This window comes from Notamacropus eugenii, chromosome 2 (assembly GCF_028372415.1).
Source record: "Notamacropus eugenii isolate mMacEug1 chromosome 2, mMacEug1.pri_v2, whole genome shotgun sequence".
Lineage (NCBI taxonomy): Eukaryota > Metazoa > Chordata > Mammalia > Diprotodontia > Macropodidae > Notamacropus > Notamacropus eugenii.
In genome coordinates, this window is record NC_092873.1 from 379,996,018 (window position 1) to 380,012,547 (window position 16,530).

General features: G+C 42.5%; 1 protein-coding gene across 1 annotated transcript in view; it reads left to right on the forward strand.

Moving 5' to 3' along the window:
- Positions 1 to 8,825, forward strand: part of SYT11 (synaptotagmin 11) — a 33,325-nt gene extending 24,500 nt beyond the window's left edge. Inside the window, exons 3-4 of the mRNA XM_072637824.1 lie at positions 7,171 to 7,294; positions 8,108 to 8,825. Coding sequence (XP_072493925.1) covers positions 7,171 to 7,294; positions 8,108 to 8,418 — 435 coding nt within the window. The 3' untranslated portion in view covers positions 8,419 to 8,825. The remainder of the gene's footprint in view (positions 1 to 7,170; positions 7,295 to 8,107) is intronic.
- The last annotated feature ends 7,705 nt before the right edge of the window (positions 8,826 to 16,530 follow it).

The window sequence follows — 16,530 nt, forward strand, 5'->3', positions numbered from 1 at the left end:
AAATTCATGCACGTATATGCACATGTACCCACTCTGTCTACCCGCACATACATTCATGCACGTATATGCACATGTACCCACTCTGTCTACACGCACATAAATTCATGCACGTATATGCACATGTACCCACTCTGTCTACCCGCACATACATTCATGCACGTATATGCACATGTACCCACTCTGTCTACCCGCACATACATTCATGCACATGTATGCACATGTACCCACTCTGTCTACCCGCACATACATTCATGCACGTATATGCACATGTACCCACTCTGTCTACCCGCACATACATTCATGCACGTATATGCACATGTACCCACTCTGTCTACCCGCACATACATTCATGCACGTATATGCACATGTACCCACTCTGTCTACCCGCACATACATTCATGCACGTATATGCACATGTACCCACTCTGTCTACCCGCACATACATTCATGCACGTATATGCACATGTACCCACTCTGTCTATCCGTACATACATTCATGCACGTATATGCACATGTACCCACTCTGTCTACACGCACATAAATTCATGCACGTATATGCACATGTACCCACTCTGTCTACCCGCACATACATTCATGCACGTATATGCACATGTACCCACTCTGTCTACCCGCACATACATTCATGCACGTATATGCACATGTACCCACTCTGTCTACCCGCACATACATTCATGCACGTATATGCACATGTACCCACTCTGTCTACCCGCACATACATTCATGCACGTATATGCACATGTACCCACTCTGTCTACCCGCACATACATTCATGCACGTATATGCACATGTACCCACTCTGTCTACCCGCACATACATTCATGCACGTATATGCACATGTACCCACTCTGTCTACCCGCACATACATTCATGCACGTATATGCACATGTACCCACTCTGTCTACCCGCACATACATTCATGCACGTATATGCACATGTACCCACTCTGTCTATCCGTACATACATTCATGCACGTATATGCACATGTACCCACTCTGTCTACCCGCACATACATTCATGCACGTATATGCACATGTACCCACTCTGTCTACCCGCACATACATTCATGCACGTATATGCACATGTACCCACTCTGTCTACACGCACATAAATTCATGCACGTATATGCACATGTACCCACTCTGTCTACCCGCACATACATTCATGCACGTATATGCACATGTACCCACTCTGTCTACCCGCACATACATTCATGCACGTATATGCACATGTACCCACTCTGTCTACCCGCACATACATTCATGCACGTATATGCACATGTACCCACTCTGTCTACCCGCACATACATTCATGCACGTATATGCACATGTACCCACTCTGTCTACCCGCACATACATTCATGCACGTATATGCACATGTACCCACTCTGTCTACCCGCACATACATTCATGCACGTATATGCACATGTACCCACTCTGTCTACCCGCACATACATTCATGCACGTATATGCACATGTACCCACTCTGTCTATCCGTACATAAATTCATGCACGTATATGCACATGTACCCACTCTGTCTACCCGCACATACATTCATGCACGTATATGCACATGTACCCACTCTGTCTATCCGTACATAAATTCATGCACATGTATGCACATGTACCCACTCTGTCTACCCGCACATACATTCATGCACGTATATGCACATGTACCCACTCTGTCTATCCGTACATACATTCATGCACGTATATGCACATGTACCCACTCTGTCTACCCGCACATAAATTCATGCACGTATATGCACATGTACCCACTCTGTCTACCCGCACATACATTCATGCACGTATATGCACATGTACCCACTCTGTCTACCCGCACATACATTCATGCACGTATATGCACATGTACCCACTCTGTCTACACGCACATAAATTCATGCACGTATATGCACATGTACCCACTCTGTCTATCCGTACATACATTCATGCACGTATATGCACATGTACCCACTCTGTCTACCCGCACATACATTCATGCACATGTATGCACATGTACCCACTCTGTCTACCCGCACATACATTCATGCACGTATATGCACATGTACCCACTCTGTCTACCCGCACATACATTCATGCACGTATATGCACATGTACCCACTCTGTCTACCCGCACATAAATTCATGCACGTATATGCACATGTACCCACTCTGTCTATCCGTACATAAATTCATGCACGTATATGCACATGTACCCACTCTGTCTATCCGTACATACATTCATGCACGTATATGCACATGTACCCACTCTGTCTACCCGCACATAAATTCATGCACGTATATGCACATGTACCCACTCTGTCTACCCGCACATACATTCATGCACGTATATGCACATGTACCCACTCTGTCTACCCGCACATACATTCATGCACGTATATGCACATGTACCCACTCTGTCTACACGCACATAAATTCATGCACGTATATGCACATGTACCCACTCTGTCTATCCGTACATACATTCATGCACGTATATGCACATGTACCCACTCTGTCTACCCGCACATACATTCATGCACGTATATGCACATGTACCCACTCTGTCTATCCGTACATACATTCATGCACATGTATGCACATGTACCCACTTAAGGCTTACAAAGTACAAAAGCTCACAATAACCCTGCAAGGTAAGTAGTTCACATAGTAGTTTTAGCTCTATTTTACAGAAGAAGAAACTGAGACTCCCTGAAGCAAGGCAACACAGATAATCATTGTCTGCCAGGCCTTGAATCTTGTTCTCCTGGGTCCCAGTCTTTTATATACATATGTGTATGTGTGTGTGTGTGTGTGTGTGTGTGTGTGCATATATATATACATATATAATTTATTTATTTTCAACAATCACTTCCATAAGTTTTAAATTTTCTCCCCCTCCCTCCCCTCTCCCTTCCCAAGATGGCACGCAATCTTATATGGGTTCTGCACATACATTTCTTATTAAACACATTTTCACATTAGTCATATTGCATAGAACAATTAAAATGAATGGGAAAAACCATGAGAAAAAACAAAACAAAACATGACAAAATAGAAGATTGTCTGCTTCATTCTGTGTTCTGACTTTATAGTTCTTTCTCTGGATGTGGATGACTTTCCGCATCCTGAGTTCTTTGGAAATATTTTAGGCCCTTACATTGCTATGCAGGGCTAAGTTTATCAGATACAGTCCTCACACACTAGAGTATATGTGTAACATGTGTAATATTCTCCTGGTTCTGCTCATTTCACTCAGCATCAGTTCATATAAATCTTTTTGGGTTTTTCTGAAGTCCTCCTGTTTGTCATTTCTTATAGCACAATAGTATTCCATTACATTCATATGCCACAACTTGTTCAGCCATTCCCCAATTGATGGGCATCCTTTTGATTTCCAGTTTTTGGCCCCCACAAAAAGAACTTCTGTAAATATTTTTGTACATGTGTGTCCTTTTCCCATTTTTATGATCTCTTTGGGATCCAGCCCTAAAACTGGTATTGCTGGGTCAAAGGGTATGCACATTTTTGTAGCCCTTTGGGCATAGTTCCAAATTGCTCTCCAGAATGGTTGGATCAGCTCACAGCTCCACCAGCAATGAATTAGAGTTCCAACTCTCCCACATCTTCTCCAACATAATATTTTCCTGTTTTGATCCCAGTCTTTTTATACTCTACCATGTCACCTCTCTAAAAACTGGAGAACCAGCTTAGAGTTGTAAGCTCTACTAGATGCCAGTGCTTCCCATGCCAACAATTAAGAATTGACATGGATATTTTTACAGAGATCTAGAAAGTAGGCATTAGTGTGCATAGGGAAGAACAATTAAGAAGCTCACAAATCTCCTATTTATGCTTTAGTTGAAATGTTAGCTGACCAATCAATCCACAAGCCTTTATTAAGTACTTACTGTGTGCCAAAGTCACACAGTGTGCTGAGCACCAGGGATGAAAAGGAAAGCAAAACCAACAAACCACAAGAAGAAAAAGAAGCGTAGTCCCTGCCTTCAAGGAGCTCACTGTGTAATGGGGGAGACTACATGCTAACAACTATGTACAAGCAAGATATATAGATGTATATATGCACACATACATATATGTGCCCATATACACATACACACACATACATGTATGTGTACATATATGTGTGTGTATATATGTATACATATATTTTAGAATGAGTTGGAAACCTTCAACATAGAAGTCACTAGAATGAAGAGGGATTAGAACAGGCTCCCATTAGAAGGTAAGGTTTCAGCTGGAACTTGAAAGAAGCCAGAGAGGACAGGAGATACTGGAGTGGTTTGCCATTTCCTTCTCTAACTCATTTTACAGATGAAGAAACTGAGGCAAACAAGGTTAAGTGACTTACCCAGGGTCATACAGCTAGGAAGAGTCTGAGGTAAGATTTGAACTGAGGAAGATGAGGCCTCCTGACTACAGGCCTGACACTCTGCCCACTTCACTACCTAGCTGCATTACTTATATATGTAAATTTGAAGTAAAAACTTTTTTTTTGCTCACTCCAGAAAGATTACATGTTTAAAAAATAAAAAGGAAAAAATTTATCATTGGGAAAGATAAAAGTCTATTGTGGCCAAAATCAGAATCACATCATTTAAGAGGAGATGGGAATCAGACTGTCTGCTGTCTTGGGGAGGGGGAAGGAAGGGAGGGAGGAACTAAAAAACTTACAAAAATGAATGTTGAAAACTATCTTTACATGTAATTGAGGCAAAAAATCAAATACTACTAAGTAAAAAAAAAAAAGAACAGATAGGAACCTTAGAGATCATTTAGTCTAAAACATTCCTCACCCCCACCCCCACCCTTACCCCCCCACCCCATTCCTTTTTTTTACACATAAGGAGTAACTTCTTTAAGGTCATGTAGTGAATTGCTGCAAGAACTGGTATTAGAACTCAGATTACCTCACTCCTTGTCTCAGTACCTAGCATTTAATAGGTGCTTGATAAATATTTGTTAAATTGAATTAAATTTCTGGACTAGAATTTTTTTAAGGCAATTGGAATTAAGTGACTTGCCCAGGGTCACACAACTAGCAATGTCTGAGGACACATTTGAACTCAGGTCCTCCTGACTCCTGGGTCTGTACTCTATTCACTTAGTCACCTAGTTGCCCTTGCACTAGAATTTAAAGATGGGAAAAGAAGCTTATTAGGTCTGAGAGAAAACATCCCAGTAAAAATGACCCCCTATAGCTCTATAGTACTTTCTAATCTGTTATCTCATTGGATGCTCCCAATAGCCTTGAGACACAGGCAGGGCAACTATTAAGTTCTATTTTGTAGATTAGAAAATTGAGTTTCAGAGAGGTTGAATTACTTGTCCAAAGTCACACAGCTTATAAGTGGCAGTGTTGAATTTGAACTCTGGCTTTATAGCTCTAAGCCAGGTGCCTACCCCACTATACGTAGTCATAGGTTTTACTACAATTCCTCGTGAAGACATTATAATAACAAAATGAGAGAGCTTATGTGAAAGCAAAATGCCCTGGACTGAAAGAACTAGAAAGGACCTTGGGGAGCATCCAACCTAAAGAGTCTATGGGTTCAGTTGCACTGTCAGCTGAGAAGCATTTTTAAAAGTGCCTACTCTGTAGAAGGCACCGTGCTAAGCCAAGGAGGAGCAAGATGGTCCAGGAGTTTGCCAGGTGTAAATATTTGCCGTCTGAGTTTCATCACCCGGCAAAGCACCAACAGCCCTGCCCTGCTTGCAGCTCTGCCCCTAGGTTTCCAAAGGCTCACATTTCTATGGTACTTTCCTCACTATAGTCCTGTGAGGTAGCCAGGGCAAGTATTGTTATCTCTGTTTTACAGGAGAGGCTCACAGAGTGACCTGCCCAGCATCAGATCGCTAGTGAGCTGCAGATCCCAGACTCAGACTCAGGTTTTCTGAGTCCAGTGTTCTGTTAACTACACAGTGCTGACAGGGCACAAATTCTCGCAAGCCCTACCCAGCTGGAAAGGTGTCAAGTTTGTTCTAGCAACAGATGGTGAATCTATTGTTCGAGCACTAGCCTACATACAGAAAGGATCATCACCAGAGGTCTGACTGTTGGATGATGACACTTCTGAACCTTAGCAACTCACAAAGCAATCTACTAAAGTGTGCAGGAGGGGCTGCGATCTGCAAACATGGGGGGAGCATTTCCACAGACCAAGTAAAGGACTCTGTCCGTTACCTTCTCCTTTCCCTCTCAGCTCTACTTTTCTTTTCCTTTTCTCACACTTTTTGCCTTTTTCCTGAGTTCCTCTCTATGTTATATTAATGATTTGGGGGAAATATTTCTATCGCTTTCCCAACAATATCTCATTCAACATAGAACTGTCCCTTCTTACATATATAGCAGTGCAGATAAGGAAAGCCAACTGACCCTCTAATCACATATACACAAGTACCTTATTCTGCACCTGGGGTCTACCATTTCCTTATAGAGAGAAAGGAGGTACCATTATCAGTCCTCTGGAATCAACTGGTCATTGCAGTAGTCTGATTTTGAGTTTTAATGTTTGCAGTATTGTTTTTCCTTATGTGGTCATTGTGTACACCACCTCATAGCTTCTGTTCAATTTGCTCTATGTCATTTCATAAGAATCTTTCTAAGTGTCTCTAAATACTTCGTATCCACAATTTCTTATACAGTAATTATATGTTACATTCATATACCCAGGAGTTTGCTGATAAATGTTCAATCAGCTCTTGGGGAACTGGAGGAAGGAAATATATACACAACCCACTTTTAAGTTTAATCATGGAAAATTAACATTTCTGTCATCTCTTTCTTGAGTCTAGACAATTGACAAAACAAGCCCTAATAAATCAAACCCTCATTTGTAGCATTTACCAGAGGTATAAATTCTCACACTGAAAACTTAACAGTCAGCTCTCCAGAGCCAGGAGCAGCATGGTTCAGCACAGCCCTGCATATACCAAAGTTTGCTTTGCTATTCTCCAGTTGGTAGGCACAAGCTTTGTTTCTAGTTCTTGGATGAATGTTTGATATATATTGTATATCAATATATATATTATATATAGGACTTTTTTTTCCAAGTCCACACCCTCTGCATCCCTCATATTCCTTCCCCACACTCTCTGCCAGATCTCCTCACATTTGATCTTCTCCTTACAGAAGTGTATTAGCAGAGGGGAGCTGCAAGTATCCCTGTCCTACCAGCCGGTGGCACAGAGAATGACAGTGGTGGTCCTTAAAGCAAGACATTTGCCAAAGATGGATATCACCGGTCTCTCAGGTAGCAGCTATTTACCCCAAGCAGCCAACGGATTTCTCAGTTCTCTCTCTCTCTTCTCTAACTGCCACCCTTAACTTTCATCCTTAGCTTTAGACATCTCCCACATTTCTGAGAGGGAGGTAGCACAAAGTATTCTCTCTAGAGTTGGAATGAATAGGCAGGCAGCCAAGACACTCAGTGATAGGCGTGCTGAGTGTTGTGGCTTTCTCTCACCCAGAAGGTAACTAGGTATTTACTTAGAGGCCTGTGTCCTTAAAAATGCTGCTTGCTATGAGGGAGCATGCTTTAGTGAAGTTGTTCAATTCTACCCCTGATCCATTCCCTTAGCCCCTTGTCCTACTTATGGTTCTGACCTCGGATTTTCAGTTCATTATTCACCCACTCAGCTAATAACACATTTAGTGAATATGCCCTGCCCATTTTCTTCAAAATGCACTTGGCAATAAAAACCTAAGATCTTTTTTCTTCTTTTAAAACATTTTTATTGGTATATTTTGCTTTTATATTACCTTTGTCCAAATATATCCACTAACCCCTCCAACTACCCATGAAGCCATCCTTTCTAACAAAGAAACTAATTCACACTTCTGCTAAATCTGACTACCTATGTAGTTCCTTAAAATTTTACGTTTGGATGGGTCACCTAGTCCAATCCCCTGCTTCAAGCATAAATTCCCTCCACTATATCTCTGATAAGTGAAACTCTGGGGTTGGGCACCATAGCTGTAATCCCTGCCTTGGTGGCAAATAAGAAAGAACTTTGTCATAGGTCTGTTTCTCCCTGTTTTGTCTCCCTGCACTGCCCTGGGCACCCAGATCCCTACGTCAAGATGAACCTCTATTATGGCAGGAAGCGAATTGCCAAGAAGAAAACCCACGTGAAGAAATGTACTTTGAACCCTGTCTTCAATGAGTCCTTCATCTACGATATCCCCACTGACCTGCTGCCTGACATCAGTATTGAGTTCCTCGTCATCGACTTCGACCGCACCACCAAGAATGAGGTGGTGGGGAGGCTGATCTTGGGGGCCCACAGTGTCACGGCTGCTGGTGCAGAACACTGGCGAGAGGTCTGTGAGAGCCCCCGCAAGCCAGTCGCCAAGTGGCACAGTCTAAGCGAGTACTAATCCTGAACCCCCCCACTCCAAAACCCAGGGGGGGAGGTGGGATGGCAAGAGGATTGGGGGAGGGGAGATGATGGAGAGAGGCGGACTCAAAACCTCATTTTAGTCATAGAAGAAACTTTCGTACAAAACACAACCCACAGAGGACACCTCATACAGCCCCAGCAACAGATTGGTTCTTTGGTTCCTAGCAAGGATGATTTTTTTTTTCCTTTTACAAGGCACTAGAAATTTTTAAAAAAAGGAAAAAGGAAAAAAAATGAGGAAAAAAGAGTGAAAGACCCCATACAAGTCTATATATAACAATGTAACCACTTAATTGCATGTCTAATACAAACTGAAGTGATTAGTGTCACTTCCAATATGAGTTACAGTTTTTAATCCATAAAAAAGTTGTGTTCTGTGCTGAATTGTTTGCTGAGGTTCACCTGAAACTAGCCTCTCTTTACCAGGCTTCTCTGGAGGGAGTTGTGATCTGTTTGGTTGGTTTTTTATTCCAAATTTTGCCGTTGAACACCTCATCTCCTCATCCACTGTCTTGGTCTTGGCCTTCTTCTGGCCTCTTCCCAGAGAATGGGAGAGATCCTTGGCTGCTGCCTAACCAAGGAATGAGCCAAAAGCTAAAAGGTCTGCTGTCAGCTAAGAAACAAACATGGGGCTGGGCAGTAGAAAGGATTATATTTTGTTTTGTTTTGTTTACCAATAGAAAGAAAAATTTAGCTAAATGAACTGTGGGAATGACTGATAAAGTCCTTTGATTGCATATAGGTAGCAAAACACTCGAGGTTGCCCTGATGGAACTTGGGTTTGTGATACCATCAGACTTCCCCATAAGAACCATGGAGGTGTCAATGAAGAGGATGTCTTACAGCAAAAGGGGGAGGGGGAGGGAAGGGAAGGGAAATCCAAAGGGCCAGGACCCAAAGAGAATGCCATTGTCTTGCTATTTGTGTAATGGTCCCCAAATACCATATTCTGTCTCTTTCTAAATGAGAAGGATCAGGGAAAGGAGGAGAGAAAGACACCTGCAGGCCCATTTTGCTGCTACATACAGAAGTCATCCATTGGTGGCTAGACTGAAATCTGACAGTGGTTTAAAGGGTTAGTTGGGTCTTTGGTTTTTCTAAACATTGTCCAAGGAGTTTCTTTGAAGTGGCCTAGAGCCTCATTTAGGGGTTAACTTTTGTTCTTTAAAGGAAAATATTCTCAGAAATCACTTTCTTGAGAAGATGACTCTTTAGAAAGAAAATGATAGGGATGATGACATACAGATTAATAGTAAATGTTCGCATTTCTATAGTGCTTCCCAAGTCAAAAGTGCCAGCCTCATCAAAAAATGTGTCTCCACCACCCTTGGATTTCTATAGCACCTTTTACACCCTCCCCCAATCCCCAAAGGTACAAAATACATCTAATCTCACTGAGTTTCAAAACAACTCTGGGAATTGGGGGTGGGAATAGTTTAGAGATTTTAATCATTTAATATATGGTGAACCAAGACCTCTTTCGAGATTCAGCCACTTGTCCCAAATCTCAAGGCAAGTCAATGGTTAAACTAGAAAGAGAATTCAGATCTCCTGTCTCCCAGCCCAGTGATCTCTCCCTTGGTTTTGAGATAGTTTAAGACTCAACTTCAACATCCCCCCCTGGGGATAGCCTGAATATTAGTAGAACACATAATGCCATATAGGGCATCCCTCAAACTACAGAAGCAACCAGCCAAGTGACAGGCTCCTGATGATCATCCATCTACATGCCAATGAGGTATCACTACACGTAAAAAGTTCTCCCCAGTTTGCTTCCAAGGAGAGCTACAGAAAAGTCTCAAAGGATGTACATCTTGCCTTGAGCCTTTCAGGTGGTTCTGCAAGACATAAAAAAAACAACAACAAAACCGAACAAAATCCTTCCACTTCACTCCTCCCAAAAGAACAAAACATTTCTTCTTTTTTTTAATCACTATCTCTTGAAAACAAGAAGATTTGAGTAGGTAGAAAGATAACAAGGGTGCCCATCCCCACCCCAGTTCTTTCCCTTCCTTCTCCAGCATTCTAACACATTTCCTCCAACCTTCAAGTTGTGTTTGGAAGACCAGTCTCTGTCCTGTGCCCGGAGGACTGTAAATACTGTATCATACGTAGAAGAAAATAATTTTTTTTTTGTTTTTTAAAAGCTCACTTTGAGATAGTTTAATGTAAATCCAACAGGTGCGTTTTGAAGCCCATTTAGGAAGAAATGGAAATGGTTCCTCTTCATCGCCTTAATGCCTAAAGATCAGAAATCCCTGAGCATCCCCACTTCTGTTTCCTTCCCAGAAACAATGCAAAGCAACTGGTGGAAATAGCTGAGCCTTGCTTGGCCCAGCTGTGTGTGTGCCTCTATAGCTCCTCCTGACATAAGTTTGGGAAAACTGCCTCTCCCCTTCCCCCTCTCTCCCACTCTCCCACGTCCCCTGGTAGCTTGGTTCTTCCCCTCCTTTGGACCTCCTGAGTAGTGAGTGGGTGGGGAGGGGATAGGGAAACCCTCAATAGTAACAGGTGGGGGGAGGGGGCTGATCTCCATGACTGTCCTTCTCAAAGAAAGACAATGTTGGGGAGAGGGGTGGCTGTACCAGGTTCTCCCCACCTACCTCAGGCCTGATCCATTGGTGACCTTGACTTTGTTGATCCAAAGTTTCATAGCTGGCTGTGGTCTTCTGGCTTGTTCCTTCTAAGGCTCACTGTTAGGGCAGAGCCAGAGGACTGTCTCCTCCTAGGATTCATTTGGTAGGCAAGAGAGTCACAACCTCACTTTTTTTTTTTTTTTTTTTTGCACAAGACTCTTTCTCTAGGGGTCAGGAATAGGTTTGGGAAATTATCATTTGTCTTTGGAGGGTTGCCTTGCCTCTGGGCATTTCCCTTCTAGGAAGAATAGAGCTTTTATCAGCCTCAAAAGCCCCCTTCTAGAGTGGTTCCTTTTTTCTAGCTCTTTGGAGAACAGCCACCAAGAGAAATGCCCCTGTTGAATTGGAATAGAGCTTGCTCCCAATCCAAAAACCAGACATAATTGGTTTTCCGGACAGAGACAGCTTGTTCAGGGGAGGGACTGAGGAGGGCAGGCGGCATGTCCAGGAAGGCTCTGCCCATCACCAAGGTAGTGCCCTCACCACTGCCCTCATCACAATCCCTCTCCAACATGGTCTTTCTTTACCTTGTGTCTTCTCTTGTAAAAATGAAACTCAGAAATGTCTAAAACAATTAAATAAAACAGTGTGTCAAAAATTTTAAAAAGAAAAAACACAACAAAAAAAAAAGAAAAACATCTAACATGAACTGTGTGACATTGCATAACGCTGTGATGCTAACCTTACACTATGTAACGCTATCTTGTATGTTGGATTTGTTAATGCACAGTGCGCGTGCAGAATAAAGACTGATTCACATTCAGTATGGCCTGTTTCTCTGAAACTGGGAAATGAAACAAAGTCAACCTTTATAGGTTCCACCCCATGACACTACGTTTTCATGCTATAGGAGGTCAGGTAAGACTAGGTAGTAGGCTGCAGAGACCCCTCCAAACACCCTGAGATTTCTAGGCTGCTGAAGAGAAAGGACGTCACCCAAAGACAGTGCTATTAAATTTCCAACCCTGCAACAAAACCCTCATGGCCCAACTCAAGTGATGCCTCTGCTCTGGTCTCTCGGTTCTCTTTGGACTGCCATTTTGAAGGATATGACCAACATGTTGGAGTGGATAGAAAAATAGACCTGGAGTCGGGAAGACTCATCTCCCAGGCTTCAAATCTAGCCTCAGATACTTCTTAGCTTTGTGACCCTGGGCAAGTCACTTAACCCTATTTGCCTCAGTTTCCTCATTTGTAAAATAAGTTGGAGATGGAAATAGTAAACCACTCCAGTCTTTGCCATGAAAATCCCAAATGAGATCACAAAAAGTAAAAAATGACTGAATAAATCACCAAGTGGTAGGATGGAAAGTGAATTAGGCAGTGTTGAAAGCCTTGAGTTCAAATCCTAGCTCTCTAATTTGCCACCTACGGGGAAAGACAATATGTAAACAAATGAACAAATTCAAAATGATTTGATGTGGGAGAGAACATTAAGAGCTAGAAGAATCCAGAAATGCTTCTTGTAGACGTGAGCTTCAAAAAAAGACCAGGGATTCTAAGCCAAAAAGACATGGGAGCCATACTTAGACCCAGGGGTGAGTATACCCAGCCCCAGATAATCTGTCAGGGTGAAGAATGAATTTGAGAGGTCCAAGGCTAGAGGCAAGAGACTGGTTAGAAAGCAAATGATCCAGGCAAGAGATAACAGTAGGTATGGACTAGGAAGATGGAGGCAGTGGGAATGGAGAGGAAAGGAAGAGGTAAATTTGAGAGATATTGCAGTCCTATCATTAATCAGCTGGTGGTTGTTCAGTCGTGTCCTGACTTTTCATGAGGTTTTATTGGCAAAGATACTAGAGTGGCTTGCCATTTCTTTCTCCAGATCATTCTACAGAAGAAGAAACCGAGGCAGACAGGGCTAAGTGATTTGTCCAGGGTCACACAGCTAATAAGTGTCTGAGGCTGGATTTAAACTCAGGTCTTCTAACTCCAGGCCCAATGCTTTTTCTCAGTTAATAGCATTTGAGTTAATTAGATGTGGGATTGGAGAAGGAGTTATATATGTACTTCTTGCTCTTTCAAGAATTTTAGAGGCAGCAGGTATTTCCTGCAGAATTCGGTCAGCTATTGACATTCTTTTTTCCATCTAATATTTTATTTATTGTTAGTTTTCAACCTTTGCTTATAAGATTTTGAGTTCTAAATTTTCCTCTCCTACCTCCATAAGATGGTGTTCAATCTGATATGGGCTCTATATATACATTCGTATTGAATATATTTTCACATTAATCATGTTGTAAAGAAGAGTTAGAACCAATGGAAGAAACCACAAGAAAGAAGAAACAAAAGAGAGAGCAAATAGTGTTTTTCCATCTGCATTCTGACTCCATACGTCTTTCTCTAGACTTTGTGGACAGCATTTTCCATCATGAGTCTTTTGGAATTGTCTTAGATCATTATATTGCTGAGAAGAGAAAAGTCTATCAACATTGGTCTTGGAACAATGTTGCTGTTTCTGTGTATAATGTTCTTCTGGTTCTGTTCACTTCACTCAGCATCAGTTCATGCAAGTTTTTCCAGGTTTTTCTGAAGTCCTGCTGCTCATCATTTCTTATGGGACATTCTGAGAGAACACTGTGTTTTGGTTCTGTATATCCTCCTCTTGTCTACTGTTACATAAGGTCAAATGCCACTGTTTGGGCAACACCCAAACTCCTCCAAACTTGGCCTGGTCTCCTGAGGACTTCAGAGACCATGATAGGTACAGAAGTGGGTGCACTGCAAATGAAAGACTGGGAATAAATTTAGCTATGACTGGCCCTTTTTTAAGGGTTTGGGACCTAGTAGATCATTTATCTTAAATGATCTGATCATCTCTGTCTTAACTACTATGATAGATCCTAATTAATCTCCCTGTTTCTAGTCTTTTTCAGTTCATCTTCTATGCAACTGCAGAATTGATATTTCTAAAACACAGATCTATGTCACTCTCCTACTCAAAAACCTTCAGTAACTCCCTATTACCATCAAGATTAAATTCCAAAACCCTTAGCCTGAAATTTACAGTTGGGTTCCTTATCTATGTTTCTAATCTGAATTGGCCCCAGTTACTGTCCCCAGTTACGTGACATTCATTTCCTGCTTCTGTCTTTATAGAGGCAGTCACCCTTCTTTGGAATGCAGCCCCTCCTCACATCCTCCTAGCATCTCTAGCTTCCTTTCAAAGCAGAGGTCAGCTGTCCCCACCTCTTAATCAAGGTTTGCTGAAATGAATGTTTATAGGAAACCAATTCCATCATATAATGATAATGGACATTTATAGGTCCTAAGAGTTTGCATATCTTTTTGGAATCTCATAGTTACCCTGGGAGATAGGTATTTCACTGGTATTACTATTCCTATTTTGCTGATGAAGAAACTGGGGGTGGGGTGGGGTTGCTGGGAGTAAAGGGTGAGGCGAATGTTTGAGCTCTGGTCCTCTGACACCAAAGTCAGTGTTCTTTCCCCTTTCTTGGATCACCTAGATTAAATTTTCCTAAGGGCCACCTACAGGTGTGTGGGACGGAATTGACAAGTGATTTGCAACACATTCCAGCTGTTTCTCCTCAGACATTCATTTTCAAGTACAAATAAAATCACTGCTGCCCTAGAGGTGGTCATTTATTACTCTTCACTCCTCTATCCCCCCGACTCATCGCTAGTACTGACCCAGATTACCTCCAGCAGACAGGGAGTCAATGCCGACCTGAAGGATGAGGGACCCTAGACTAACAGGGCCCAAAGAGCCAGCCCTGAAAGGAAATGGGCAACTGTCCAATTCTATCTAATTCAATTCAACAGAACACTTCCCTGAGTGCAAGGCACTGTCTTGGGCCCAGTGCCATGTCCAGGCTGCATGACCAGTGAATGGGACTAATGTGCAAAGCTCTACACGGAACCAAAGGGAGGCTTTTGTTAGCCTGGGCTTGGTTTCAACACAAATGTGGGGCTTCCCTGCATATGTGCACCCAGTACCCTTGAGACCACTCTTCCCCCCTCAAAAACAAAACAAAATAAAAACACATTCCCAAAGGTTCTTGTGTGGGGAAGATATTACAAGGGTGATTCTGGAGCTTGGATGACTCTGCTTTGGCTCAAGACATACTGCAAACTGCAGCAGTGCCCAGCTCTGGGCAGGGCAGGAAGTAAGCCTGCTCCCCACCCCTGGAGCTTTTGTTCAGAAAGCTGGGTGACTTAATGGTGAAGCCATGTGTGCTGCTGAGGAAAGAAGAAACTACACTCAAATCCATCATCTAGGATCCCTAAATAAAGTCACTGATTTGTGCCAGCCAGAGCTCAGACACTTTGAGGACTGGGTCTTAAGGTCAATGAAAGCCTAACTTTTGATGGGAAGTTTCTGAATCCTACATAGTAATGATGGTAACAATGATCATCACTGACATTTATATGTATGTTTGTATATGTGTATATATACATATGTGTATGTATATATAATATACGCATGTGTATATACATACATACATGTACTGTGCATGCACATATGTTGTTGTCCTTCATCTTCGAAGAGGACCAACATGACATCACCGTTGTAAAGTGAAATTTCAGTGTGTCCAACTGTGGCTGATTGGACCAATATGAGCTCAGAATGCTCTACCACAGGTTGGGCACAAATAGTCCATAAGAATTTTTGGGGTGGATATCCCAAATTTGCGCATCCTGTGTTTACTTTGTGCTGTCTCAATTCTGCTTTGGTCAAAGAACACAGCACCTTTTCTTATGTGGGCATGCCATGCTGAGCAGTCCTGTGCCAGTGTCTCCCGTGTTGCACAGTCAAATCTAAAGTTCTTGAGAGAGACCTTGAGAGTATCCTTGTATCATTTCTTCTGGCCACCATGTGATCGCCTGACCCATGCAAGTTCTCCATAAAATAGTCTTTTTGGCAAGCGTACATTTGGTATTCGAACAATGTGGCCAGCTCATTGGAGTTGTGCTCTCTCAAGCCTAGTTTGAATACTTGGCAGTTCAGCTTGAGCAAGGACTTCAGTGTCTGGTACCTTATCCTGCCAGGTGATCCTCAGAATCTTCCTAAAACAGTTCAAGTGGAAGCGATTCCATTTCCTGGCATGGTGGTGGTAGACTGTCCTTGTTTCACAAGCATATAACAATGAGGTCAGCACAACGGCTCTGTACCAAACTGAAGGTTTGGTAGTCAGTCTAATACCTCTTCTCTCCCAAACCTTTCTTTGGAGCCTCCCCAACACTGAGCTAGCTCTGGCAATGAGTGCATCAACCTGATTGTCAATGTGTACATCCCTGAAAAGTACACTACCACACTACCAAGGTAAGTGAACTTATGCACAGCATTCAAAACTTCTCCATTTGTTGTAACCAATGGCTCCAAGTATGGATGGTGTGGTGGTGGCTGATGGAGCACCTGTGTTTTCTAGGTGTTAATTATTAGGCCAAAATTAGCACAGGCAGCAGAGAGTTGATCCATACTTTGTTGCATC